The 27,987-nt window shown below is 50.0% G+C and overlaps 2 protein-coding genes across 8 annotated transcripts in view; one reads left to right on the forward strand and one right to left on the reverse strand.

Moving 5' to 3' along the window:
• The window catches only part of LOC109549652 (uncharacterized), a 127,782-nt gene extending 108,540 nt beyond the window's left edge, over positions 1–19,242 (forward strand). The window contains exons 15-18 of the transcript XR_012330347.1: positions 3,460–3,599; positions 8,290–8,656; positions 9,453–9,828; positions 16,404–19,242. The gene's annotated coding sequence lies outside the window, so the exon portion shown is untranslated. The remainder of the gene's footprint in view (positions 1–3,459; positions 3,600–8,289; positions 8,657–9,452; positions 9,829–16,403) is intronic.
• ASB13 (ankyrin repeat and SOCS box containing 13) lies at positions 20–27,827 on the reverse strand. 7 transcript variants are annotated; one of them, XM_073801510.1, is made up of 8 exons: positions 27,005–27,023; positions 20,882–20,963; positions 13,271–13,458; positions 11,976–12,126; positions 9,608–9,742; positions 3,117–3,308; positions 1,890–1,921; positions 20–943 (listed from the first exon to the last, which is right to left on the reverse strand). In XM_073801510.1, the coding sequence occupies exons 3-8, from the start codon at positions 13,355–13,357 to the stop codon at positions 752–754; spliced, it is 789 nt and encodes a 262-aa protein (XP_073657611.1). In that variant the 5' UTR covers positions 13,358–13,458; positions 20,882–20,963; positions 27,005–27,023; the 3' UTR covers positions 20–751. The 7 variants fall into 7 exon arrangements, with proteins under 7 accessions (XP_073657611.1, XP_019788758.1, XP_019788760.1 ...); XM_019933199.3 differs by lacking the exon at positions 20,882–20,963 and having other exon boundaries at positions 27,005–27,827; XM_019933201.3 differs by lacking the exons at positions 20,882–20,963; positions 27,005–27,023 and adding an exon at positions 23,857–25,148.
• Between the last annotated feature and the right edge of the window lie 160 nt (positions 27,828–27,987).

Here is a 27,987-nt window from a genome sequence, read left to right on the forward strand (position 1 = left end):
GGCCATGTGAACACAAGGATGGACTCTCTCCAACAACCTTTATTGAGCAGTGAGTATGGGGACCGGATTCTGCCCTGAGCACTCCGCGTGTGGAAATGTTAGCAACTGTCATGGCTAGAGGCAAGTTCCTGTTACAAAGATGAAAGGGCAGAACCCAACGCTCTTTTTAATTTTATTAGTACACGCAGATACACTGATTTACCCAGAACATGCATGTACACCTGCAGCCGAATGGGAGGGGCTCTTATCTCCACATACGATGAAGCACCATCGTAACAACAGCCAGAACCGAGGAGCTGGAAAATACCCACGGCTGCCAGCATGGAACTTTCCACCAGATCTGGGCCCCACCCAAGTAGACCTGCCAAGAGGTGCCTCTGGTTGTGGGCACAGCTGGCGTGACCTTGGCCCATCCCCGCTCACTCTGCTCCCCACACTCCTGGGGGAATCTGGTGAGGTCACATTTTTGGGGACGATGGCTTCAGGCTTGACCCTCAAGAGGGTTCACAAGCGGTACCTTCTCCATTTCCCCTGAAACCAAATAGACCTCAACTACTTATACAGAAGTCCTCTAGTTTAACTCCCGGGTTTTGGGTTCGTTTTTTAAACTATGATATAGAATCTTAAGCAGACAGATGCAGTCTAAACATACTATGTCATGTTACCTCATGGTTTATCATGTAGAATTACTTGTTTCTATTACTAAAGAAACAGATTGTGAAACCGTTTCTTTCCCTGCCTTGATGGTGAGTCACATTCTTAGCCAGTTCAAAACACTGAGCCAGTGCCTGAAGCATAACAGATGTTCCTTAGGTATCCACAAAATGCATAAGTCCACGGTTGACAGTACCCACCAGGTGCCAGCGACCTCTCCTGCCAATTGCAATTGCAGAGCTTCAAGGAATGAGCAAAACTTAGGGTGGCAATAGGATTCATTTGGCAGCTGTAGAGAGATGAAAAACAATCTCTGAAGAGCTTCCTAACAGTGCTTCACATTGGATCACTAGCCCTGGGAAGATGTGCTGAGATGCCTTCCTTTTACCCGTTGCTTTAGAGACTTGTTAACGAAACCTAAGTGTTACAGCGTATGTGTCTAAAAGTTTTTGCTTTATACACTTTTTAAAAGAATTAAGACCTCAAAGAAAAACTTCCTAAGAAACACTGAGCTTATTGTGGGGAATAAGAAGCCTGAGGCTTCCCCCACTAAGACCCGTATAAAGCCCCCTGAGCGATGGGTACACCTGGGCGCAGGTGGGTCTCGGAAAGTGCCAACTGTGGCTTCAGAAAACAGCACCCAAGTGGCAGGCTGTCCCCAAAGTGGCATCCAGGCCGCAGTCAGGACCCCCCTCCCAGGGCCCCACCCCTCTTCAGCACAGGTCCTCCTCTTGAACACCCAGGGCCACCTGGTGATGAAGGAATCATTCCCGGGCATGTGGAATCAGCATCAGGGCCCTGGACCCCCAGCCCCGCCGGGCTCCCTTGTGCTCCTGGGAGAGTCTTTCCTGACGATCCCTCCAAGGGATCTGTGAAGAGAGACAACTGCATGGCCGGGAGGATGCCAGAGTTAGACTGAAGTCCCAGGAGGGCCAGCCCAGGGCCTTCCCAGGGCCTCAGAAACACCTGCCAAGGGTCTGCAGAGAAGACGAAACAGGACGGCCCGGAGAGACTCCAGTTCTCTACAGCAACAGCATGGCTTCAGGCACCCAGGGCAGAGCGACCCTGTGGCCCAACGCTGGGCTCAGCAAGGCCAGCAGCCCGGTGTCACCAGCCCACCCTGACCCCGTGTCTGCAGCTCAGTTGTAGGAAAGGTAGTCAATGAGCCGGGGAGGGATGTTCAACCTGGCAATTTTCTCCAGCCCCCTGACGCCAGCCGCCCTCCTCAGGCTCACCCTGCAGAGCTGGGACAGGCTCAGAGGTGTCTCTGGAAAAAGGGGACAAGACGCACGTGAGGTTAGCTTAACTTAAGGAAGAAGCACAGCATCCTTCAACTTAACAAGTACCAACATGGAACTGAAAACACCTCCCTTTTCCTGAAAAGAGGCTGAACCCTGAGTACCTTCTCTGGAAGGCGACCAGGAAGGACAAATAGGGACCAAGGATGGAAGATCAGGAAATGGAATTCAGGTCATGGCCACTGGGATTTCACTTTGTGAGCTTCTGGCTTTTGGGGTTTTGTGATTTTTTTTCCCCCATAACGTTATAACTCAGCACACATATTTGCCAGCAAAGCACTAATCTACAGCTAGTAGGCTTGTTTGTCAAACTTCCAGACAAATGAGGGCTGGGGGAGGGTTCGGGCGGGCAGTGCTGGCTCTGCTCTGCTCCTGATCGCTGCAGGCCACAGGGACCCACGGAGAACTGACCCACAGGGGCAGACAGTCCACAAATGCACATCCTGGTGGCAGAGGGTCAGGGCCACAGGCCTGAAGATGAAGCCTGGAGCTACAGCTCACGAGGGATGGACACCAGGGCCAAAGAAGGAAAGTGCCTGGAGGTCCCTGGCAGCTGGGCCACGGGAATGTGTACAGAGCAGAGCCTGGCCTCGAAGGCTGCCTTTAGGACCATCTGTGTTTGATCAAAGTATAAATCAACCAAAGAAAGTATTCTCAACTTATGAAACATTATGAAAGACAAAGCTCCCTGAAAGAAAAATAAACAGAATTACTAGTGACATTCATTTTCCCATTTACTTCCTCCCCCAAATTATTTGAATGCAGGAAAAGAAACACCTTCTAGGAAATGTTTCCCCAGTAGACGTGGATGGTATTTGCCTCTAAACTCATGATGGATTTTGGTTGGGTAAGGTTGGCAAAATGTGGAATAAATGGGCTCTTTTTCAATTGATAAGTGTTTGAAAGCCTCTTGTGACTGTAATTCTATGTAAACTCATTTAAAAATGTGTCCCAGAGAGGAGGTCTTGTCTTAGCCAGATGGTTTGTCCTTTGTTTCCTGAAGAGTGAGGGCTGCATCTATATCATCGGCCTCATAGGGACCCAGTCTGAGTCAAGAAACGACTGACTCAGAGATGAACTGATACGTGATCAGAACAAAGCCCTCCTGCACGAGGTTCCCCTGCAGACCTTAGTGCAGGCATCACACAAACGACACACACTCACTCTCATAGTGCTCCAGGCACTTGGCGGAGGCACTGCTGCTCCATGTGTAGTCGGATGGCTTCCGCCCCCGGTTGTCCCGGGCATAGATGTTGCCTCCAAACTGGATGAGCATCTCGATGAGGTCCACGTTCTTCACCTTGGCTGCATGGTGCAGTGCCGTCTCGTGGAGCTTTGCCGCGTTCACGTTGGCCCCTGCAGGTCCGGAGCAGGAACAAACGTCACCAAGGAGCACAGGACACAAAAGCGGCAACCCCTCCCCGGGAACAAAATCAAGACTCTGCTGCAGCCTTTTCAAAACCTTCTTCAAAATCCAGAAGCACTGATTCCTTTTATTTTTCCTTAGGAAAAGAGAGCTAAAAAAGAAGTATAACTGGAAACAACCAAAAAGAAGAAAAACAAGACAGAAACCTTCCCTGTGAGTTCAGAGGCTGCTCTAATGCCCTATGCTGTCTGTCCCCAGGTCCTGAGGCTCTGGAAGCTCAGGTGAGTTGCTCAAGCTCTCCTGCCGTCCTCCACGTGTACACACACACACACCATGGACACACACACACAGGCACACACACGTGCACACAGGTACACAGTTGCACACACCTCAGATACAGACATGCACTCAGGCACACACATCACGTGCACGCACACACCACGTACACAGGACAGTGGCTCTAAAAATGTGTGTTGTATGAATGAATGAACATTAAATATAAGAAATCTTTTACAAAAGGGAAGCTCAAAGGGAAAATAGGGAGTGTTCCCCCCAAATTCCCTGAAGTTCAGATAGAGAGGAAGTATAGTAACTGTGAATTCAGCTCTGCCATCCACCTCGCTCTCGGGATGACAGCAGACATTCAGAAAGATGCAAACAAGTAATAGCTAAACACAGCATTTTTAGACGCTTTTTAAAAATAAGAGATTTTGATAAAAATATGATTTGTGTAAAACACCATTCTTAGGGCACGACCATCACCATTCTATACAGTGGGATCCCCTGGAGCCTCAGAATTTTTTTTAAGAAAATACCAACTTCTTTGAGGTCTGCTCCCAAGTGGATAAGGAGGTTACAAGAGAAAGGAGATGGGAGAAAAGTATTTTCAAGGAGCCAGCAAAGAGCCCAGGATCAGTGAAGATATTCCCTCCAATAACAGATTCAAATCACAATCATAAAATATTATCAAGGTGAGGCTTAAAAAAAGTCAGATCACCAGTATGTCACTGTGTAATAAGAAATTCTGAGGGTCAGAACAAGAGGAAATGAGGGGGTATAAGGCTAGTAGATGTTCTAGTCCCACAGCTCAAAAATACTTGAAAACTTCTGCTTTCTGACTTAAAATCATTTTAATCCCCTAGTAGAATATAAGAACTGTGTTCCTAAAGCGGCCTGTGTGATGCTAAGAAGATAGCAAGCATGCAAGCACACAACACACGTGACGAAAAGCTCCCATACTTCCCAGAGTCAAAACTCAGACGGCAGTTCAGGAAAAAGAATCCGTCAGTTAGGAAGCAGGATAAATTACCTAATTGTTTAACTTAGCAGATACGTATTACAAAAATAATAGTAAAAATCAACCCATGAAATAAAAGAAGCATTTTCCCCACAATCTAACCAATCTACCACATCAGGGGTTTCTTCCAATATTGCTGATACAAATAAGTAATGTTACAGTGTTGCAGTCATAATGCAAATATGAATTTGAACATTAAACTTGTAATGAAAAATAAGCTGCAAAGTCTGCAGAATCTAAAGTCCCTGTGGCTTCCTCTCAGGTCATTAATGCTCTCAATATTCTTGCCAATCGGGGAGGAAAGAGGCTGTCTCTATTTTAGGGATGGAGAAGGGTGGGTGGGGAAGCAGAGTCACTCTCAAGGTCAAGGAGAACCAGCACTGAACAGCTCTTCCCTCCCGCCCACTGTGGGTTCTCGGTACACAAGGCTTGGCGGGGTGACTGTTCCAAGGGACAAATGGGATCTGTTTAAAATGTGCCTTGGTATCACTGGATTGGGCGCAGAGAGAGGGCTGGTGATTAAGAGGGGCAGCTGGCATCTCCGCAGAAGCTGGAAACAACGGACCAGAGCTTCCTGGAGCAACACGGGTGGGTCTCGAAAATTCAGGAATGGGTGAGCAAACAGGAAGGAGAGTCAAATCTATAACAACACCATTTACCGCGATGAAAAGTTCATGTCTCAACCAATAACACACAGATACTCATTAGAACAGTGGGATGGGGAGGGGGGCAGAGGAAAGAAGGGACAGAGAAGCCAGGGAGAAAGTGGCTTTATGGGACTAACGATGACATTGCCTGGAACTGAGGACAAAAGCCAGAGCCAGCAAAACACCTGACGCCACCTAGGCCTTAAAAATTCTCCATTCACGCGTCAGAGAGAAGGGATCAATGTTTGCTCGTGATCAAAAGCCTGATTTCAAAGCAAAACAGGATTAGAGTGGATTCAGTAAAACCTCCGGGAACAAGGACAGGGGCTGTCACATGCCCACCAAGAACCCAGCACGACACTATGGAGAACAGTATGGAGGTTCCTCAAAAAACTAAAAATAGAGCTACCATATGACCCAGCAATCCCACTCCTGGGCATATAGCCAGACAAAACTCTAATTCAAAAAGATACATGCACCCCTATGTTCATTGTAACACTATTTACAATAGCCAAGACATGGAAGCAACCTAAATGTCCATTGACAGATGAATGGATGAAGAAGATGTGGCACATATATACAATGGAATACTACGCAGCCATGAGAAAGAATGAAATAATGCCATTTGCAGCAACATAGATGGACCTAGAGATTGTCATATTGAGTGAAGTAAGTCAGACAGACAAATATATGATATCGCATATATGTAGAATCTAAAAAAAAACGATACAAATGAACTTATTTACAAAAACAGAAATAGAGTCACAGATGTAGAAAACAAACTTACAATTACCGGGGGAAAGGAAGTGGGGAGGGATAAGTTGGAAGATTGGGACTGACACATACACAATACTATATATAAAATAGATAACTAATAAGGACCTACTGTATAGCACAGGGAACTCTACTCAATACTCTGTAATGGCCTATATGGGAAAAGAATCTAAAAAAGAATGGATATATGTATACGTATAACTGATTCACTTTGCTGTACACCTGAAACTAACATAACATTGTAAATCAACTATACGCCAATAAAAAAAATTTTAATATACATATATATAAAAATAGAACCCAGCGCAATGCCCAGGACGGGGTGGCAAGCACAGGGTCTTGGGATTCGCTCACTGAGACAACAGCAGAGACGTGAGGGACCAGCACTGCTGGGAAGGTGGACGCCCCTTCTGAACGCTCCCAGCACGGTTAAATATTTACTGCCGGGGACCAGATTAAAAGTTACCTCACCAGAAATAACTGGACTTTCACCCCCTTGGCCGCAATCCTCTGCAAAAATAATCCACAGCTTGGCAGCTTGACCTCGCTGCCAACAGAAAGCCTCTGAGTCCACCCCGGGGGGCACCACGTGGCCCCGACGGCTCTGCTTCTCCTGCGGGGCCAGGGCCCTCTCCAAAATCGCGTGCAAAAGCACCTGCACGTGTATTTTTCTAGAGATGTGGTCCATAGCTTTCATTAGATGTTCCAGCAAAAAGTGACAAATCACTACTCTAAAAATAAAGCATATGCTGTCCTCTTCTCTCTACTTTTCCGTATGTTTGAGATTTTCCATAGTTAACAAGTAGTTTTCTTTAAGAAGAAAAAAGAATGCATGTGATCTAGGAAGGGGTGTCAAGGAGACCATCTGAGACTACAACAGAATCAGGGATGAAATCTGGAGCTGGTGGTAGACACTGACACCTCAGGATCCTGCCCCAGGGGAAATCTCCTCAGCCCTCACTCCCAGGGGATGGAAACCCCCTTTGTAAGCACCGGATCCCCTGCTTAAGGCCGTCATGGACATCATGGCTGCCTCCCACCCAGGAGCTGCACCCTGCGGTGTGGGGCAGGGGTCCCGGGGCAGAGGTCTTAGGGCAGGGCTGGGCCCTGATTGGGTGAATCCCTCTCCTCAACCCAGACCCCAGCCGCTCAGAATGTGGCACAATTCAGCCAAAGGGATGGGATAAGGTTTGGACACGAACCCATTTCAGGCCGATGGGACATGGAGGAGGTGTGAGGGGGGAGTTTCGCTCTTCTGAGGGGAGGAAGCCATCAGAAGCCTCAGGAGTCAAGAATCTGCATTTTAGCCAAACTCTGCTGCTGCAGCCATTTCTCCCCTACTAGGGACGCCAGGCGTGGGATAAAGGGAATGGCGAGGAAGGCAGAGATGTAAGATTCAGACGAGGTGAGTTCTTGCTGACACTGCTGAGCCCCCCGCGTCAGAGAGACCCTGAAATCTGCTCTAGTTCTGATCCTTTCGGTTACTGAACCAGGAAACTCCATCACCCAGGGGTCGAGGGGAGCTGGTTTCCTACTTCTTACAAAGGAGTCATCACTTACACAGGGTCCTCAGGACACGGAAAGGACAGTGGGTTACACCACTCGCTTGATCCTCTCCCCTCCAACCACGAGAAAGGAACCAGAGAGAAAACAGATGAAGGTGTACTGCACACGTGCACGCCAGGCGCCCCGCAGAGGGTGGCTGTGCTATGAAATTTTTATTTTAATAAGCTCAACAGGGCTTCCCCGGTGGCGCAGTGGTTGAGAGTCCGCCTGCCGATGCAGGGGACACGGGTTCGTGCCCCGGTCCGGGAAGATCCCACATGCCACAGAGTGGCTGGGCCCGTGAGCCATGGCCACTGAGCCTGCGCGTCCGGAGCCTGTGCTCCGCAATGGGAGAGGCCACAACAGTGAGAGGCCCGCGTACCCCAAAAAAAAAAAAAAAAAAAAAAATCTCAACAGGAACAATAGGTAGATGCTGTTGGTAAAAATGGGATCCAACCAACCCATGAGCAACTCGGCTGGAAGACCCACTGTTTCTAATCTAGATATTTAATCTTTGCGTAAAAAACAAAAACTACCCCAGTGACTAACCTTACACAAAATGAAGCGTGTTCACTGAAAAGACTTAAGGGTGGCATGCTAAAGTGAATAAGACTCAGTAGTAGAAAACTGTATATAACTGATGCTCAAAAGACCGTCATCCGGAAAGAATTCATCCTCTATTTCTGAACCATTTTGGTTTTTCCCTAGGTTGCCCCCAGAATGGACAAGATGGCTGAGCTAAAATGTTCCCTCAACAAAACATTTAAGTTGGGGGCTTCCCTGGTGGCACAGTGGTTAAGAATCCGCCTGCCAGTGCAGGAGACACGGGTTGAAGCCCTGGTCCCAGAAGATCCCACGTGCCGCAGAGCAACTAAGCCCATGCGCCACAACTACTGAGCCTGTGCTCTAGATCCCGCGAGCCACAACTACTGAAGCCCACACGCCTAGAGCCCGTGCTCTGCAACAAGAGAAGCCACCGCAATGAGAAGCCCGCTCACCGCAATGAAGAGTAGCCCCCGCTCACCACAACTAAAGAAAGCCCACGTGCAGCAACGAAGACCCAATGCAGCCAAAAGTAAGTAAATTAATTAAAGAAAAAAAGAATGCATTAGATGTGACCCTACTTTATAAAGAAAATCTCGAAAAAAAAGAAATTTAAGTTGGGTTCATAATAACTCCTTGCCCATAGCCGCTTTGGCTACATTTTAAAACTTCTGTGGTCGACAGGTCCTGACTCTAGCTTCAGTTGGGCAGGTTGTTTGTTTGTTTTTAATAAATTAATTAATTTATTTTTGGCTGTGTTGAGTCTTCGTTGCTGTGTGCGGGCTTTCTCTAGTTGTGGCGAGCGGAGGCTACTCTTTGTTGTGGTGCGCGGGCTTCATTGTGCGGGCTTCTCTTATCGCACAGCCCGGGCTCTAGGTGCATGGGCTCAGTAGTTGTGGCTTGCAGGCTCTAGAGCGCAGGCTCAGTAGTTATGGTGAACGGGCTTAGTTGCTCCGTGGCATGTGGGATCTTCCCAGAACAGGGATTGCACCCGTGTCCCCTGCATTGGCAGGTGGATTCTTAACCACTGCGCCACGAGGGAAGTCTCTTGGTGGGTTCTTTTTATTTCGTTTTTGTTTTTCACCATGGGAACCTCTCTATCCTTAGGACACCTGACAGCCTCCTGGATCCTGATGCAACTGACCCGCTTCCCCTGGACCCCATCTCCTGATTCAGACCAGGCAGGCCTTGGGGACAATCCCCTGCGGCTGCCAAAAATAATCATTCATGTTCGTTGAGCACCTACTGTTCAGCAAGTACTGTGGAAATGTTATCACGAATCCTCCCAACAGTCCTGCAAAATAAGTTTTATTTGTCTGGTTTTATAGATGCAGAAACTGAGGCCCAAGGACTCAGCTGACAAGTGGGAGAACCAGCTGCAAACCTGGGCTGCCTGACTGCACCAGTCAGCTCTCTGCCAGCTTGCAGCACAGGTGAACACCACGCACCTGCAGTGAGCCGGGCAGGTATAAACATGACGCACCTGCATTGAGCAGCATTTTGACGCAGTCCAGATGCTCCCGGGCGCAGGCCACGTGCAGAGGGGTCCCAAAGTGGCAGTCGTGCGCTTCCAGGTTGGCCCCAACATCAATAAGAAGCCTCACACACTCAGAACTTCCTTAAAAGAAATGGAGACGGAGGAAAGGCATCGTATCACATATATTTGAAATAACAGGCTTGGCAGACACGCGGCTGCTGAAGCAGGTGAGCCCCGAGCTTGGCGGCAGCAGGAGGGAAGGGAAGTGGGCCTGCATCCTGACCAGGAGCAGTGGGTCCTGGACACGGCGTGGGTGTCCTTCCCCCAGGAGCTCAGTGGCCCCCCGAGCTCACCAGGCAGTGGGAGAAAGGGAGGGAGGGCACGGCTGGCGCCCGTGCTGGGAGAACACAAAATTGGGCTCACCAGCTGTGGACGCAGAGAAGGCTCCTCACTGCTCTCGAGCCCTCGGGGGAAAAGGAAGGGGCTCCCCACCTCCAGCTGTCCCCCAAGCTGTGTCAGGAACGCCAAGCCGCCTGGATGAACTTCCCTAGACTTCCCCACTGCTTGGGTTCCCTGCCCCCTCTCAGCAGACACCTTTCTGGCCCCTTTCCCGGCTCCTCTCTGGCGTCTTTAACTCTGGTTTGGGATCAGGCTTCATCCCGTCCCAGACTCCATCCTCTCTCACCCCTTGATCATGCTTGGCTGTTGGCACCGACTCTCCACCTCCAGCCCTGAAACCCAGCCCCACCTCCACCACCGGGCGCTGGCCCTTCACCGGGGGACATGCCCCCCACGACGAGGTCCTCCCCCCACTCCCCAGCCAGCCTCCTCCTCACCCTGAGTCGGTCTTGACGCCGTGCTCTCCTCTCCCTCACGTCAAATCCCATTGATTCTTCCCTCAAAGCTCTGCACATGAATCCATCCCACCTGGGCTCCAAGAGCTTTGCACTTGGGTCACTGCGATGGCCCCCAGCTCATCTCTTCATTTCCAGGATATCGCCCCCCCCATTTCATATTGAAGGGCAGCAGAATATGCCACCCCAAAATATGCCACTTTGGCATAAGGACTGTTTGGAGCTGAAGACAAGTAAGAAGCAGCAGATACAAGAAAAGCTCTCTTGTCTTCCCCCATTTGCCTAAAAGCAGGACATAAATGTATAAAGGTGTCCCCTCCCATCTCTACTAGGAAGGACAGAAGTGAACCACCAGGGACAACTCTAGACCCTGATCAGCCCAGAGCCGGCACCAGAGGAGTCCACACCGCAAATCTTACTAACTGGCCTTTGTCTCCCAGGAGTTCCCCGCTGTATTTGCCTTCACATAACTTATCATCCCTAGAAGCTCATAGTCCTTTTCGTTGGTCTTGTGTCTGCTCGACAGAATTACTGCTCTCTGTTAAAATGCTACATAAACCCCAATTCTAACCACCCTTTGCCTGAGCTCTCCCGTGCGTATGTGCAATGCACACGCTAACTTCCACTTGCTTTTCTCTTGTTAATTGGTCCCTTGTCAGTCTCATCGGCAGGGCCCCGGCCAATGAACCAAAGATAGGTGAAGGAAGAAAAATAAGCTTCCCTCCCCTACGCTGCACATGGATGGCCACTAAACGAACCTTTCAAAAATGTGTTCTTATCATTCAGCATCTGCTCAAAAACCTTCAGAGCCGTCTGTAGCAATTCCCAGTGCCTGTGGGCGACCAAGGTGACCTAACTGTGGGATTCGGGGTGAGGGCAGCAAAGACTGGCCCTGTGTGCAGCCGTGGAAGAGCCCACACCCCGCACCCTAACAAATGCAGCGAAGACGAGCACCGTGCCGACCAAAGCACAAGACACAAGTGTGCAAACCTTGCTCAAAACAGTCGAACCCGAACTCCCTGGTCTGTCATCTGAAACACTGCCCATCAGCTGGCCTCACCCCAAACTTCCAGGTCTGCCTGTTGTAGCTCCTCTGCTGGGCACGTCTGACCCAGCGAGGCTGGAGCAGCCATATCCTCCCACCGTCTGAAATCCACCTATTCTCAGAGGGCAACCCTGAGCCTTGAGGACCAGCTCTCGGCTCCTCTGAGAGTTCCTGCCTGGGGGTGCGTCTGGGCCTCATCTCCCCACAAGATCAGGGGCCTGCAGGCCAGAACGACAGCAGCCACTAAGTGAGCGGCTGCCGAGGGCATCCGTTTCCAGGGTTAGCATCTGAAAGGCACCGAATGAGCTAGAAATAGAACCCTACCTTCAGCCCCCAGCCCTGGGTGAGGACTGTATCTCCAGGAGGAAAAGCGTCAGATTCCACGGCTGACGGACCAAGAGCCAGACCCAGCCCAGGAGCCCGGCTTCACCAGCGGATGGCTTCCCCTCCTGGCTATCACCGCTACCCGACTCACCGCTCATGCAGGCCTCGTGCAGCGGGGATGCCGTGTACAGGGGCGGGTTGACCTTGGCCCCGTGGGAGAGCAGGAGCTTCACGCACTCGATGCTGCCCGAGGCACAGGCGTCACAGAGCGGGGTGCTGCCATCGATGTTGCGGGCGTCCACCTTGAGGGGGGGAGGAAACGAGCATCAGAGGGCAAGGTGCAGGCCACTCGCCTTCTCATCCTGATGCACGTTCATCTTTGAAACACCACGTAGTTTTTCGAAGTTCTTAGGTTTTCTATTACGTGCTGAGGTGCCGTGCCAGGCAAGGGGGTTCAGAGATAGAAAGTAGGGCGTGTCTACTGGCCGCCTGAGTACAGCGGGCGTGCAACTGGGGGCTTTTTTTAGCTTAGCCTCACTCCGGCCACCACCCCAACACCTACTAAGCACAGGCGGGGTGTGAAAACGGGCTTTAACTCCAGCCTCAGCTAGGAGGTGTGCCTGAAACTGTTTAACATGCCTCCTCTAGTTGGAAAATCATGAGGCAGGAAAAGGCAACTCCCCAAACTGGCAGATTCTGCTTAGAATTTGTCCAAATTCAGCTGTTTACTTGGGTTCACGCTGAAGCCTGTTCCATTTCCTCTGGAACCGCCTTCATAGCTGAGTTCTGGGAAGAGTGAGCAGAACACAGCCTTCCCTTCTTCCTCACCCCCCACCGCTGTCCCAGGGCAGCTCGTACCAGCTCGCCCAGCCAACTGGTAAATACCCAGCAATTCTACCAGCCGGATACCAGATACCATATGCTGGGGACTCCACGTGGGCTGTGGTGTGAGTACGTAAACTAGGGGAAAGCAGCGAATCAGAATCTTGTTCTTGTTCCTTTTACCTGTCCTTCCAGAGCTAGATTGCCAGCATCCCACTTAGTCATCCTGCTCTCTGAGCCCAAAAGGCTCCTGCCGTCAAGGCCCCGCCAGCCCGGTAGGCAGCCCGCCTCTGTGTCCACAGCCTGCCTGCCCACGTGCAGAGCAGAGCATGCCATCACTTTGCTAACCCGGACTTCTCTTCCACCACCAGTGACCTCCCAACAGCCAGGTCCACGAGCACCCTCACCGGTCCTCTCAGGGTGTGGTTGCCATAGAGACCAGCCCTCCCTCCTCCTTCAGCCTCCACTACAGCCCACTCTGGTTTCCTCCTTCCTCTCCTTCTCAGCCTCCTGCAGTGGTTTCCTTTCTTCCCATGTGTTGCATAACACAGAACGCTCTTCCCAAGCCTCTTTTTCTCTGGAGCTGGTCCCATCAGTCTGGGGACCATGCTGCAGGTGGCTTACCTGGGCCCCGGCGGCCAGCAGCAGCTGCACGCACTGCGCCTGGCCCTGCAGGCTGGCCGCATGCAGGGGCGTGATGGAGTCCACCATGACCTGGTTGACGCAGGCCCCGCTCTCGATCAGCTGCTGCAGCTGCCGTGTCTCCCCCCGCTGGGCTGCCTCGTGCACGGGGGTGCGCTCCACCCAGAAACCTGGAAAGAAAAACATGCAGTGCTAAGAGCACGCCACTTCTGTCCAGGTCAGATGAACCCCAGGACCCTTTACGAAACCCAAGCCATTGTATACACAGTGGTGTAATTGGTCCAAACACCCCTACTCAAAACCCTTGAGTGATTCCCACTGCCCAGGGGTGGAGTCCAAGGCTTTGGTGAGGCCTGCAAGGTCCTTCATGATCTGGAGCTTGCTCACCTCCTTGACCCATCTGCCACCACTGCCCTACACAAGCCCCCTCTCTCCAGACACACAGCTGGCTCAATGTGGCCCCCTGCCCTTGCACACCTGCATCTCTGCATATATTCTCTCTGCCTGAGAAGCCCACCTTTGCCCCCACCCCGATCATCCATTCTGCATCTCCTGTTTAGATGTTATGTCACCCACGTGGACCCATTTGAAATAGCTCCTTCTCCGGAAGACACGTCTCCCACAACCCTGACATCTACATGCTTATAATGCAGCAATTATACTGTCCCCACTCCTGGCCTGGGAGAGCCTTCAAAGTAGGGACTTGATTTAATTATTCAATTTTAGCAGAAATCTCAGGATTTCCTACATACAAAATCATGTCATATGCATTTAGATAGAGGTAGCTGTGCTTCTTCCTTTCTAATCTGAATGCCTTTTCTTTTTCTTGCCTAACTGCCTTGGTTTGAACGTCTAGCCCCACGTTGACCAAAAGTGCCGAGAGGCACCTCCTGCCATGTTCCTGGTCCTGGAGCTTTGTCCTTCACCACGAACCATCATGTGAGCTGTGGGTTTTCATAAATGCCCTTTATCAGGTCAAGGAAGTTCTCTTCTATTTCTAGTTTGTTGAGTCTTTTTATCATGAGAGGGTGTTGCAGTTTGTCAAGTACTTTATCTGCATCTATTGCAAAGATCAGGCTGGCTTTTTTCCCTTAATTCTGTCAAAATGCTGTATTACATGGATTGATTTTCAGATGTTAAACCAACCATGCGTCCCTGGGATAAATTCCACTTGGTCATGGTGTATAATCTTTTTTATGCATTGCTCAATTTGGTTGGTGCATATTTTGAGAATTTGGGGGTCTACATTCATAAGTGTCATTTTTCTTGTGATTGATGTATTTGTCTGGTTTTGGCATCAAAGTAATACTGGACTCAGAGAATGAGTTGGGAAGTATTCTCTCTTTTAATTTTTGGAAGAGTTTATGAAGAATTGGTATTCAATCTTTAAATATTTGGTCAAATTCATCTGTGAAGACATCTGGGCCTGAGCTTTCATTTATTTAAGTTTTTTTTAATAATTCAATCTCTTCATTTGTTATAAATCTATTCCTTTTTTTTTGAGTCCACTTTGGTAGTTTATCTTTTTTAGGAATTTGTCCACTTAATGTACATTATCTAATTTGTTGGCATACAATTTGTTATGGACTGAACTGTGCCCCCTGTCACAAAATCCATATGTTGAAGCCCTAACCCCTAATACCTCAGAATGTGACTGTATTTGGAGATGTAACTCCAAATAAAGTGAGGCCATTAGTGTGGGCCCTAATCCAATCTGACTGGTGCCCTTATAAGAAGAGGAGATTAGGACACACAGACACCGGGGATGAGTATGAACAGAGGAAAGACCATGTGAGGACATGCAAGAAGGCGCTGTCTGCAAGCATAGGAGAGAAGCCTCAGGAGAAATCAAGCCTGCTGGCACCTTGATCTTGGACGTCCAGCCTCCAGAACCTCAGAAATAAACGTGTTGTTTAAGCCTCCAGTCTGTGGTGTTCTGGTATGGCAGCCCAAGCAGACTAACAAACAATTGCTCATAGTATTCCCTTATAATCATTTTATGTCTGTAATGTCCATAATAACATCCCCTCTTTCATTGCTGATTTTGTCATTTGCATCTTTCCCCCCCACACACCCTTGGTCAGTTTAACTAAAGACTTGTCAATTTTGTTGATCTTTTCAAAGAACCAACTTCTGTTTTGTTGATATTCTGCATTGTTTCTCTATTCTATTTCATTAATTTCCTCTCTAATCTTTATTATTTCTTTGCTTCTGCTGTCTTTAGGTTTAGTTTGCTTTTTTATTTCCAATGTCTTAAGATGAAAGGTTATTAGGTTATTGATTTGAGCTCTTTCTTCTTTTTTTTAATGTAAACGTTTACAGCTATAAATCTTCTCTAAGTATGGCATGAGTTGCAGCTTATAAGTTTGCTATGTTATCTCTTCATTTTCATTCATCTCAAACTATAATTATTTATTTTTGCATTCCAACCTCGTAAAATACATATTCAACAACAATGTGTTGATTAAGAAATAAACAAAGGCACAACTCCTCTCCCAAAAAGGAGTAAAATTCTCTAACATCCCCCCTTTCTTCCACAATGCCTTACCTCTCCCCCTCCCCTGCCCTCAGCTCTAGAGAACCAGGTGCACGAGATGCAGCACCCTGACCTCCCATGTTTTAGCCAAGGGTTCTCAAACTGGAGCTTCCATCAGCATCGCCTGGAGGGCTTGTGAAATCGAAGGCTGCTGAGCCCCACCCCCAGAGCTGAGTGGGTCTTGGTGGGACCTGGGAATCTAAGTTTCTAAAACGTGCCCAGACGATGCTGATGTAGCTGGTCTGGAGACCACACTTAAGAACCAACACCACTTCTCCCCCTTCTCTCCCCACCTCTAGCCTCTCTATCTCACCTTCCACCCCTCCCTGTTCATCCTAGATAACGCCTGCTTGTTCCTTTCCTGACTGAAGTGCAGTGGTCAGGTTTGCAGGAGGCCTTGCCCAGCCTCAGCCTCATCCGTGCTGGGTGAGCCCCTCGTCTGTGCCTCCACCAGGGCTTACTGTGCTGCGGTCCCCACCTGGCTGCCTGCCGTGCAGCAGCAGTAGACTAGTAGTGCCGTGTATCCATCCCACCCAGACAAGCGGTCTAAGTTAACCACAGGATTCCCATTTCCCGTAGGACGTCTGACCCAACTCCAGTGAACGACACATGAGGGAGAGGCTGCTGACAGCGTTCACAGTTTCAACACACCCCTCGCCCCCGATGTTGCCTAGACGCGAGCTGGGAAGTGCCGTGGCCGTCGGACCACCTGCCTAACGTCGGCTCTGAGGATGGGAAGCACCAGGTGAGTCACTGGTCACGTGGGGCCTGCAGCCCTGACAGCCAGGCTTCCTGTGGTGTGAGGGTGATGTTTCTTTACGGTTTAAGCCAGGTGCAGACAAACGCATGCAAACTCAGAGTGTAAACTCCCCAGATGCAGAAACTACAGGACGTTTTCTCAACACCCGTCAGAGCACCTGGGATACAGGGCAGTCTTCTAGACACTCTTTTAAAACGTCATAAATGACAACAGTGCTGGATTATGCTGACACATCCTTACTGTCAAGCCCCAACTTCGGCAGATGACCACATTACACACCTCTTCATAATAAGCAGTTTCCTTTTATTATAACTACATTTTATTATCACATCTCCCTAGAAAACCTTCTGATCAACCACATGGTTCCCAAGTCTTATCAGAAGCACTTTCACGAACCATATCTGGGGTGAATGTGTTTCCTTGGCAGGTGGATAACCCCCTGGGTTATGTGTTGATGACTGTCCCCTCTTGGAGATCCCCTCATTTCCGCCGACCTACAGCCCTACCCCACCCCCGCAGTGGAGCCGCATGATGCGTGGCTCAGGGTTCTCCAGAGCCAAACGGCTCAGGGCTAAAACTCAGCGCGGCCGTTTATTAGCTTGTGCGAGAAATAGCTTCCCTGACTGTCAGTTTTGTCACCTGTAAATTGGGATAATAATATAGTTCATTCATTGGTGGGTTATGAAAATTAAATGAATGAAAGTAAAAGCACTTAGCGTTGGGCCCAGCACAGAGTAAGTGCTCCATAAATGGAGTCTATTTGTGGTATTTTAACCCCCTCATTGTACCTAACTGTGCGACCCCACAGGGGTCATGGGGGCCAGGGAAGTGAAGGGAGGACTGGAATGCAGAGGAAGATCTGATCCCCACAAACGTAAAAGCCAGGCTTGGGGAACTTCTTACTTACTGTCCCAGGAGTAAGTAAGTAAGCCAAGCTTGGGGACCCCAGTATGTCTCCCAGTCGTGATGAATGGCCGCCCGTATGCCTGTCTTGTGGGGTGGGTAGTGGAAAGCAGCTGTGGATCACTCTCAAGTCAGTCTGGAGGGAGCAGAACCCAAGGGCAGACTGAGTAAAAAGAGGAGAGCAGGGCGAGTCCTGGGTCCTGCAGGAAGGAGGAAAGTGCAGCTCAGGAAGGCGGTGCAGGGAAGGCCTGAGCATCCCTCAGCAGCCTGTGCAGGTAGATGCAGCCTCTCCCACCGCGTTGCACAGAGACGGATGGACATGGCAATCAGCAGGTCACGGTCATGGGCTGGGGAGGGTGGGGAAACAATTCAAAACAACAGGACAGGACGACTGCGACAGTGGTGGAACAGGTCACGCTACGGGAACTTAGAAGCAAGACAGCCCATCAGGAAAGCATCACCGAGGAGGCGGGGCTGCAGTGAGCCTGCTGGGCATCACTGGCTTGGCTCTATTCCCAGCACCTGGCACAGTGTGAGGCCCAAAAAAGATGCTCACGTCACTTGCTTGTTGAGTGCGTAAGGGACGAATGAACGGAAGGAATTACTAATGTGAATGATAAAGTATGGACATAAAATTTTTTAAAGAAAATCTAATTCTATCTCCTTATGACCAGTCTATAGAGGAAGTGCAACTTACTGGGAACCATATTTTCTAGTGAATAAACATCAGCTGCAGTTGTCTTAGCAGCAACTGAGGGCAGAGATCAGAAGCAGCAGGTGTGATAACACAGGAGAGCATTGTGTGCATCAAAGAGCACAGTCAACAGTGAAAAGGCACCTATAGGATAGGGAGGAATATTTGTAAACCATGTATATCAGAATATATAAAGAATGCCTACAACTCAATAACATAAATAACCCAATTAAAAAATTAACAAAGGACTTAAATAGGTATTTCCCTAAAAAAGATATACAAATGGTCAACAGGCACAAGAAAAGATATTCAACATCACCAGTTATCAGAGGAATGCAAATTAAAACCACAGCAAGATACCACCTCACACCAATTAGGATGGCTACTATCAAAAAACAAAAAATAAATGTTGCCAAAGATGTGGAGAAACTGGAACGCTTGTGCATTGTTGATGGGAATGTAAAGTGGTGCAAGGACTTTGGACAAGAGTATTCTGGTTCCTCAAAAATTCAAACAGAACTACCATACGATCCAGCAGTTTTTATCCTAAGAAAATGCAAACACTAACTCAATAAGATATGTGCACCCCTATTCACTGCTGTATTACTTACAATAGGCATGACATGGAAACAACCTAAGTGTCCATGAAGGGAAGAATGGATAAAGAAGATGTGATATATACACACAATGGAATATTTATTACTCAGCCTTAAAAACGAAAGAGATTCTGTCACAGGCTACAACGTAAATGAACCTTGAGGACATGATGCTCAGTAAAATAAGCAAGTCACAAAAGACAAATACTGTACAATTCCACTTATATGAGGTTCCTAGAATCAAAGTCGTAGAGACAGAAAATGGAATAGTGGCTGCCGGGGGTGGGGAAGGGGAGAAATGGGAAGGTGAACAGGTGCAGAGTTTCCTGTGTTATAAGATGAAAAAATTCTGGAGCTCTGTTGTACCAAAATGTGCATGTAGTTAATACTGCTGAACTGCACACTTAAAATTTACCATCTTAACCATTTCTATGTTTTTAGCCACAATTAAAACTTTAAAAATTATGTTTTTTAAATGTCACTTTTAAAATTTTTATTTATTTTTGGCTGCGTTGGGTCTTCGATGCTACACGTGGGTTTTCTCTAGTTGTGGCGAGTGGGGGCTACTCTTCATTGCAGTGCGCGGGCTTCTCATTGCAGTGGCTTCTCTTGTTGCAGAGCACAGGCTCTAGGCGCGTGGGCTCCTGTAGTTGTGGCACGCGGGCTCAGTAGCTGTGGCTCACGGGCTCTAGAGCACAGGCTCAGTAGTTGTGGCGCATGGGCTTAGTTGCTCTGCAGCATGTGGGATCTTCCCGGACCAGGGTTCAAACCCATGTCCCCTGCATTGGCAGGTGGATTCTTAACCACTGCACCACCAGGGAAGTCTGGAGCACGGGCTTTAGGCACGCGGGCTTCAGTAGCTGTGGCTCGCAGGCTCTAGAGCACAGGCTCAGTAGTTGTGGCGCATGGGCTTAGTTGCTCCGCAGCCTGTGGGATCTTCCCAGACCAGGGCTCGAACCCGTGTTCCCTGCATTGGCAGGCAGATTCTTAACCACTGCGCCACCAGGGAAGCCCTAAAAATTATTTTTTAAAGAAGTAACAAAGATGGAGGAGGCCCCGGAGATGAGGGAGGTTGTCACCCACAGCTGGTACCAACCACAGGATGTCATTGGGGGGACACCTTTACAGTGGGAGGTGGGGGTAAGGGGGAGGTGGTAGCCTCAATGGCCTCTGGAGACCCCAAGAAACACAGGGGGAGGGGAGAGCCACCCCAGAGATAAAGAACACGGGGTGCCTGGTGGCCCACGGGGCTGCAGCTGCATGAAGGAGCGCTGGTCCTCAGTGGGAAGCTCAGAGGCATCCACCCCCGACCACTCCCACGACCCCCCACCAGAGAGAAGACGGGGGACGGCTGACACGTACTTATCAACTTTAAAGCAAAAAGACGTCTGTTAGCAGGGAAGAGAGGCAGGAAAACGCTGTACGTTGGTCAACCCACTGACCTCAGGCTTTGTTTCTGGCCCTGTGCCTGGACCCCACTTGTGACCAGATGCCCCCACCCCTGTACCATCGCCCTGGGAGAGGGGCCGCCCTGGAAACCTGAGACCCTCCCTCTGGCAAGTTTCCTCGGGGATGAGCCTTCCCCTAAATCCCAGCCCTGCCACATAAGTGGACTCCTAGCACCCCCTTCCCGTCACCCTCCCTCCCTTCATCCCGTCAACAGCCCCCTCTGGTGCTCCCCTGCCCCAGCAGCCCCTCCCCTCGCCCCCTCCCTAATGCAGCTAGGTCATCAGCAGGTCATGGGGGGCCTGCTCAGGACCCTTAGATTGCTCCTGATTCCAGAAAAGCATCCACACTCCTTCGCAAGCCAGGCAAACTGACCCTCCAGGATGGAGTCCCAGCCCCATTTTCCAGTCTCCCCCCACACCCTCCCATCACCACCCTCACACACACATCCTTGTCTCCAATTACACTGAGCTTCATGTAGCTGACATAGGGTCGGGTGGTCCAGGGCCTGTGCCTTTGGGGGTGCTGTGCCCCACTCAGCCCCCCACTCTCCATCCTCCCCACCGAGACCGAGTCTTAGCGCCTTCAGGAAGCCTTCCAGCGTGCAGCCTGCCCACCCAGGCCCTCCTGTAAGCCACCTCTCTACACACAGCTGCACCTGATTTCACGCCTCTTCCATCCTTCCACGAGCATCTTTAGGACAGGACCGCAGCCGCCGACCTCCTGTTCCAGCACAGCGCCTGACACACAGGTATCAAATAAATAGACTCTCCAGAAGCCTGTTCTACTTGCCGGAAAACTTCTACTGCAGTTGGGTCTGCCCCCGCCAGAGTACACCCCACTACCGGCCCCTTACAGGCCTGCCCAGCCCTGACACTGACCTGGGCCACACCTTGGCCTTGCCCACTCCGGCCGTGCCAGGGGCCAGGGCATCAATTAAACAGGAGTTTGTTGTAGCAGAGCCCAGGCTGCAGTCCCCAGAAGACAGAGCACCAGGGCGCTGGTGCTGCAGGGCAGACAGCAGCGCCCAGGCCCCTCCTGCCTCCTGCCCGTGCTTCGGTTCAAGGTCACGGAGATACCTGTGTCACTCCTTCTGCTGAGTGGCTGCTGGCAAGCCAGGCTCACGAAGGACTAAGTGAAAACCGTCATCTGCAAAACTAGAGTCTCACCAACACCACCTACAGGATCTTCTACCAGACAAGTGCAAGGTCACCCTGAGAAGGAATGACAGACGCTTAAGAACATTTCTGCCACTTTTCTGCACCCCTGCCTGACCTCACTGATCCAGCCTGGACACCAGATGTGCACCTGCTGACTCCCAACCTGACACCCCTGTGTACCTTGGCCGGGCCCTGACACTCTCACATCTGAGGGCTGGCCCTGCCTGGCCCAGGCCCAGCCTTCGGGAATCAAGAAACCCCAGCTGAACACTTCAAGTGGTTCAGCGTCAGCCTTCCCTTGGGAGCGGGATACATGGTGAGGAGCCTCAGGGACCACCCAGCTCATGAGTCCAACGCCTGTCTGTCCTTTAGCCCTGTGACCTGGGGCACGTCACTTATCCTCTCAAAGCCTCAGTTTTCAATTACACATCAATTTTTTTTAAGCCTCAGCTTTCTCTCATATAAAATGGCGATGTTTTTGCCTACTCCCCTGGGGTGGCTGTAATGACAGTGAAATCCTGCTGGGCGTGACCGGCACGGTGGCAGGCAAGTGTACGACGACAGCACACACTATGACCATGATGGGATTGTTAGCATCATTCTATTTCTGCTGGTCCTGCTTGGGTCCCAGCCTCCAGTTCTACTGCCTGTCATGTTCCAAAGCCCCACCTGGGACTCCGGCTCCAGCATCTGGATCCCGCATGAGTCCCCTGCATGGAGTCCCAGCCCCTTGGCCCTGGCACCCGCCTTCTCTACGCGTGTCCAGCAGTGGGTGTTCCAGACCAGCTCCCCTGGCCGACTGTTCAATATTCAGCAAGTCCGCCAGGCGGAAACCCCTGGGAGCTGAAATCAGCGTGAGGGTGAGTATTTACACCAGGGAAAGCAGAAAATCAGATCAGGTTTCCTTTTTTTTTTTTTTTTTTTTTTTCCTTTTTTCTCCAGAGAGCCAATTTACCAACATCCTGCTTAGTCATCCAGAGCCCAGAATCCTGCTCTTTGAGCCCAAACCGCAGCTCTCAGCCAGGGCCCCACCGGCCCTCCTCGAGAGCCTGGCCTTGCGACGTGCAGGGCCTGCCGGGCTCCCGTTCCACATGCAGAGCGGAGCACTCATCGGCCCTACCCACCTGTCCAGAGTCTAGAACCCGACCCCTGTGCAGACCCTGACCCTGACCGCTCCTCCCTCAGCCAGGGGCCCCTCCACACAGCAGCCCCGCTCAAACAAAGTGTTTTCCAAACGCCACAGAGAACACCTACACCACAAGCGGATCCAACGTGCTCAGTATCCACCAGGCACCCTTCAATGCTGCTTGGGCCAGGAATCTTGCTCCAGGTATGTCATGAAGGGGGGCCCAGGGCCCTCGCTGCAGACATGTCCTTCTCGGCCACAGCTGCAGCTCTGAAATAAGCCCTTCTCCCCAAATACCCCAGCAGATAAATATTCTTGAAATGATGATGGATAGCCTCCCCATACCCCATCCATGCCCGTGGGGCACCTGTGTGCAGATGTAGCCGCCGGGAGCGGCTGCTGAAGCCACAGTGGAGCTGGTGTTTTGAGGACCGCTCTCAGCGGGCTAAACTCAGCTTTCGGGAAAGTCAGGGGTCCCGAGTGACTTGTCCCCCAAGGTCCCAGAAGGCCAAGGATTTGTGTGTACAAAGCAAAAACAAATTGAAGAGCTAAAAGGACCTAGAAATCATGGCAAAGTGCACCCATCCATCTGACAGTAAAGAGTGAAAAAACAAAATAGGGGCAAAACCCCACAAGCACAAAGAAACCAGCACCTGAGAACGACAGACCTGCTCCAGAGGATGCTGCAAAGACCAAAGACACCATACATGCAAAGTGCCTGGCACAGGTGGTGCTTAATAAATGCTTTGTGGCGACCACCCATCTTTAACATGCTGTCCGAATTAAAGTTCAGTGAGCTTGATATTACCAGTCACCTTGATTCTCAGGGAAAATGGAACTCATTTTTATATGTAGAAACACTTATTTAGAAACTGGGGCTGAGAATTTTGTTACTCTTGAAGAGATTTTTCAACAAGTTCTATTTCAGTGTTTTAATTATGAATACCCCAAATACTGTTTGTCAGTAAACTTGAGGTTGGCATACGTGGTTTTAAGATCTGTTAAATGTGATAAAAATTAAAGAGAAAAGGTTTACTTTCCTACAGGGACAAGACAGTCAAAGCTCAGTTAGGAGAGGCAAAAGGAAAGTGAAAGAGAACAAGTGAAAGCAAAAGAGAAAAGCGGGAAGAGGTTACCGAAGCAGCAGACAGCCAGGGAAAAGGAAAGAAAGATCTTCCTAAACATGCTTAAGGAGAAACGCCCGAATCCAACTTTCGCCCTCACTCAGCAGCCCCTACTAATCGCTTATCCAATTCTCTGCCACCCAACCCCTCCCCTTGCCTCCCTCCCACCCCACGGTGCTGATGACCAGGGCAGGAGGGTTATACCAAAAAAATCAAAACTCACTTGTACTGCTATAGTCGGCAGCCACTCCTGGCCGCAGTGACTACCCGGAATCCCAGCTGGTGTTAACATCAGCCTAATTTCCTTCAAACGTTGTTATTAGCAGTGTAATATAGTGCCCAGAGGCTTCTCCACTAAAGGACACATCTAGACACTTCTAGAATGCAGCTTTCGCTAAGGCAGAAACAGAAGCACGATTTGAGAAGATTTTAAGGAAGTTGACCTCCCAGCCAGGGCACTGATTATCTAGATCTCTCAAAGTACTTTCCATACAATTCTATGTTTAAAAAATCAAATTCCGGAATTCCGTGGCAGGCCAGTGGATAGGACTCCTTGCTCTCACTGCCAGGGCCCCAGGTTCCATCCCTGGTCGGGGAACTAGGATCCCGCAAGCCACGCAGCGCAGCAAAAAAAAAAAAAATCCAATTCCACAGACTCAACAAAAGGATGAACTTGGATACAGGTTCCCGGGCCCGGGGACTCAGATCAGTCTACCATCCTGATTGTGGACCCCTGGAGGCAAAGACATTTCTCAGAGCCCGAAAGGTGCTATAGTACAGAGATGATGGCTGGTAGCGGTGCTCCCCAGTCCCCTGAGAACCCACAGCGGACATGGCTCATCCATCCCAGTCACAAAACCAGCTCAGCGCTCCAGGCAGCCCTACAAATTGATTACAGATGAACCTATCTGATAGGAAGAACAAAAGGATCTTTAACATAAAACAAGCAAAGCAAAAAGAAACGAAACAAAAAAGAACCACCTGTGTTAAAACCTCAGCTTTGTGACTTCCTAGCTGTGCGAACTCAGTTTCACCTCTAAGTTAATCGATAATGATGACTGTCCTGCAACTGTCACAGGGCTCGTGGCCAGCGCCTGGCCCACAGCAAAGCAGCTCAGTGGCTCTCATCACGGTCCCAAGGGCTGCCTCTCCTTTTCTCTCTCCATCCCATCTTCCCAACACCCCAGAGGCCAATGAACTGGTTAGACTTCTCAGCTGAGGATAACTGAAGAACACCAGCAGCTCACCTTGCTTAGAGCCCAGATCCCTAAGGCAGCCTTTCATCTTCTGCCAACCTCTTGCTTCCAAGTCAGAAGCCCTTGAGCACAGATGCTGAATACGAGAGTCATGTTTTCAACTTTACAAATAGACACAACCTAGGGTCAATAATGATATGAATTACATTTGCTAAGTAACAAACACTGATTCACTTTAGGATGTGACTTGCCCTAAATTCTTGGTTCTTATTGATAAGGCCATATTATAAGACTGCAACCTTTACCTCTGTGAGGTGTTACATTAAAAATAAAGCTACAGGGCTTCCCTGGTGGCGCAGTGGTTAAGAATCCGCCTGCCAGTGCAGGGGACACGGGTTCGAGTCCTGGTCCGGGAAGATCCCACATGCCGCGGACCACCTAAGCCCATGCACCACAACTACTGAGCCTGCGCTCTAGAGCCCACGAGCCACAACTACTGAAGCCTGTGCACCTAAAGCCCGTACTCCGCGACAAGAGAAGCCACCGCAGCGAGAAGCCCACGTACCACAACGAAGAGTAGCCCCCGCTTCCTGCAACTAGAGAAAGCCCGCACGCAGCAACGAAGACCCAACGCAGCCAAAAAAATTAAATAAATAAATTCATTAAAAAATAATAATAAAACTACGGAGAACCTACTGTATAGCACAGGGAACTCTACTCAGTGTTCTGTGGTGACCAAATTGGAAGGAAATCCAAAAAAGGGGATATATGTATACGTATAGCTGATTCACTTTTGCTGTACAGTAGAAACTAACACAACATTGTAAAGCACCTATACTCCAATAAAAAATTTTTTTAATTTAAAAAAATAAAAATAAAGCTACACGGTTTGGTTAGAGTATACCACATGTATAGAATTTGAGATCAGAATGATAAAATGCGTTAAAGTTCCTATGATGGGCCTCTACTTCTGCTGGGATAGCAGTGTCGCTCTGGATTCAACACATTGAGTTTATTCATTAGTGTTGAGAATAAAACTGTCAGCAGGATGTATTTTGAGAGAAATATATGAAATTAAACAATGACAATGTCAAAAGTAGCCACAAACCCCAGAAACGGTGCATCTATTAGTTTAGAATATGTTTTTCTTCTAAAGATACATTCCTTAAACTATACAAAAAACATACTCGGAAGTGATGCTATGCTATTGAACCTTACACATGAACAAAAATATTAAAACGTGTTTAAAAAGCTTCCACGGTGAACCAACCAAACACAGCACCCACTGGCAGGGTCAAAGCCCTGTGCCTGCCTGGGGTGGAATGCCAAGTAAAAACAGAGATGCTTATTAAATGCCTTTGATCCTGTGGCAGGTGGCTGTTTTGCAAAATCAACTAAAATAGCTTTGCGAGGACTGCACTTCGTCTTAAGCTAAATTAACCCATAAGACTTCTCACTTTCATTCGCACTACATTGTTTTTATCAGTGTAAAAACACTTTATAGATTATTTTTTTCTTTGCAGGCTTTGGAAGTGTTTTCACTGCTCATTTGCCCTAGAATTACTCCGTAGGCGGGAAAGTTTGCTTCCCCAAAGAATGGCCTTTTGCCCTCGAATCCATTTTACTCTCGGGTTGCCCAAACGGTAAAGAAGGTTCAGTTAAGAACCGAGGTCGCATGTCTCACACAGTGCGACAAGGGCACATGCTCCTTCTGGATTGGATTCCTGGGTGTATCCGTTGCATGCGAACGACCCTGCGCACGACCTTCCCACAGGGCGCCTGGAAGACGGTCCAGCTCCCACCCCGGGCCCGTGCCAGGGCTGCCCTACGAGTGGTCCCGCGTGGGCATTTCCTAGGTTCCCCTGGGAACCTGGCAATGACCACGCACAGTCCCGCATCCTCCCCAGGGTGCGCAGCGCTCCGGTGGGTCTCCGGTTCTGAAGTCACAAGGATGACCCGGCCGGCAGGGGACCAGGAGCCGGACGCAGAAACCGCGTCTGAGCTGCATGGGACCCCCGGACCTGCTCCTTTAAAGACACGGCCCTCCGACCCGGACCCAGCCAGACGCCCCTGACGACCCCTCGGAGCGGGTTCGTCCCTGCCCGGGGCGAATGCAAGCAGATGCAGCTCTCGGTCCACAAAGGCGGCCCCGCGCTCCCGGCAACCCGCACGTACCCAAGTCGCCCAGGAAGCTGCCGTCTGCGGCACGGGTCTCCATGCCACCGGCTCCCCGCGTCCCGGCTCTGCGGCCCCGCCACTAGCACCGCCCGCTGGGCGGGGCCAATCGGCGTCGCCGCGCGTCCAGGAGAGGCGGCCGCGCGCGCTGGGAGTTGTAGTTCCAGGCCCGGCCGGCGCGGCTCCCCCAGCTCAGAGCCTTCGCCAAGCCGCAGACACCTGCGTCTGACTCCGCGCTCGCCGCTGGTGTTTGCTAGGCAAACGTGTTCACGTGCAAAATATTCTTGTGCAAACCGTGCCGTGTGTCCATGTGCAGAGGGTGTCAGTGTGCAAAACGTGTCCATACGTCCCTCTGCAAAACACGTGTCCAGGTGCAAAATATGTCCACATGCAAAACGTGCCCGTATGTACATGTGCACAGCGCTTCCGTGTCAGTGTGCAAAACGTGTCTAAGTGCAGAACAAGTGTCCGTGTGCAAAACATTTCCACATGTCCAAGTATCCACGGGCAAAATCAGCGTCCGTGTGCAAAATATGTATGTGCATGCAAATTGCGCCCATGTGTCCACGTGCAGAACATGTCCTGTGTCCGTGTGTAAAACGTGTCCACGTGTCTAAGTGTCCGTGTGCAAAAGTGTCCAGCTGCTACAACTCACTACCTTCCTTTGTATTGAATCGACCTCAGCAAAGCTCCAGTGCCTCCCCGCCCCTCCCCCCATACTTTCATTTTAAAGACACACTTCCTACCCGAGTTGGCATACCCCTGTTTCTTTCATCCTTCCAGAGAAATCATAAATTCCAAATTGTTCAGTTTCGTTAAAACGCACGCATACACCACGCCTTTTGAAGTCTCATGACAGAAATGAAGACTCTGTTTACAAATGATTCCAAGTGGGCGATTGCGTAATCGATTGCAGCCACATCACGGGACCTGTACTGAGCCTAAATGCAGAAGTTAGTTTGAGCTGAAAAGTAAAAATAGCA

This window comes from Tursiops truncatus, chromosome 2 (assembly GCF_011762595.2).
Source record: "Tursiops truncatus isolate mTurTru1 chromosome 2, mTurTru1.mat.Y, whole genome shotgun sequence".
Classification (NCBI taxonomy): Eukaryota; Metazoa; Chordata; class Mammalia; order Artiodactyla; family Delphinidae; genus Tursiops; species Tursiops truncatus.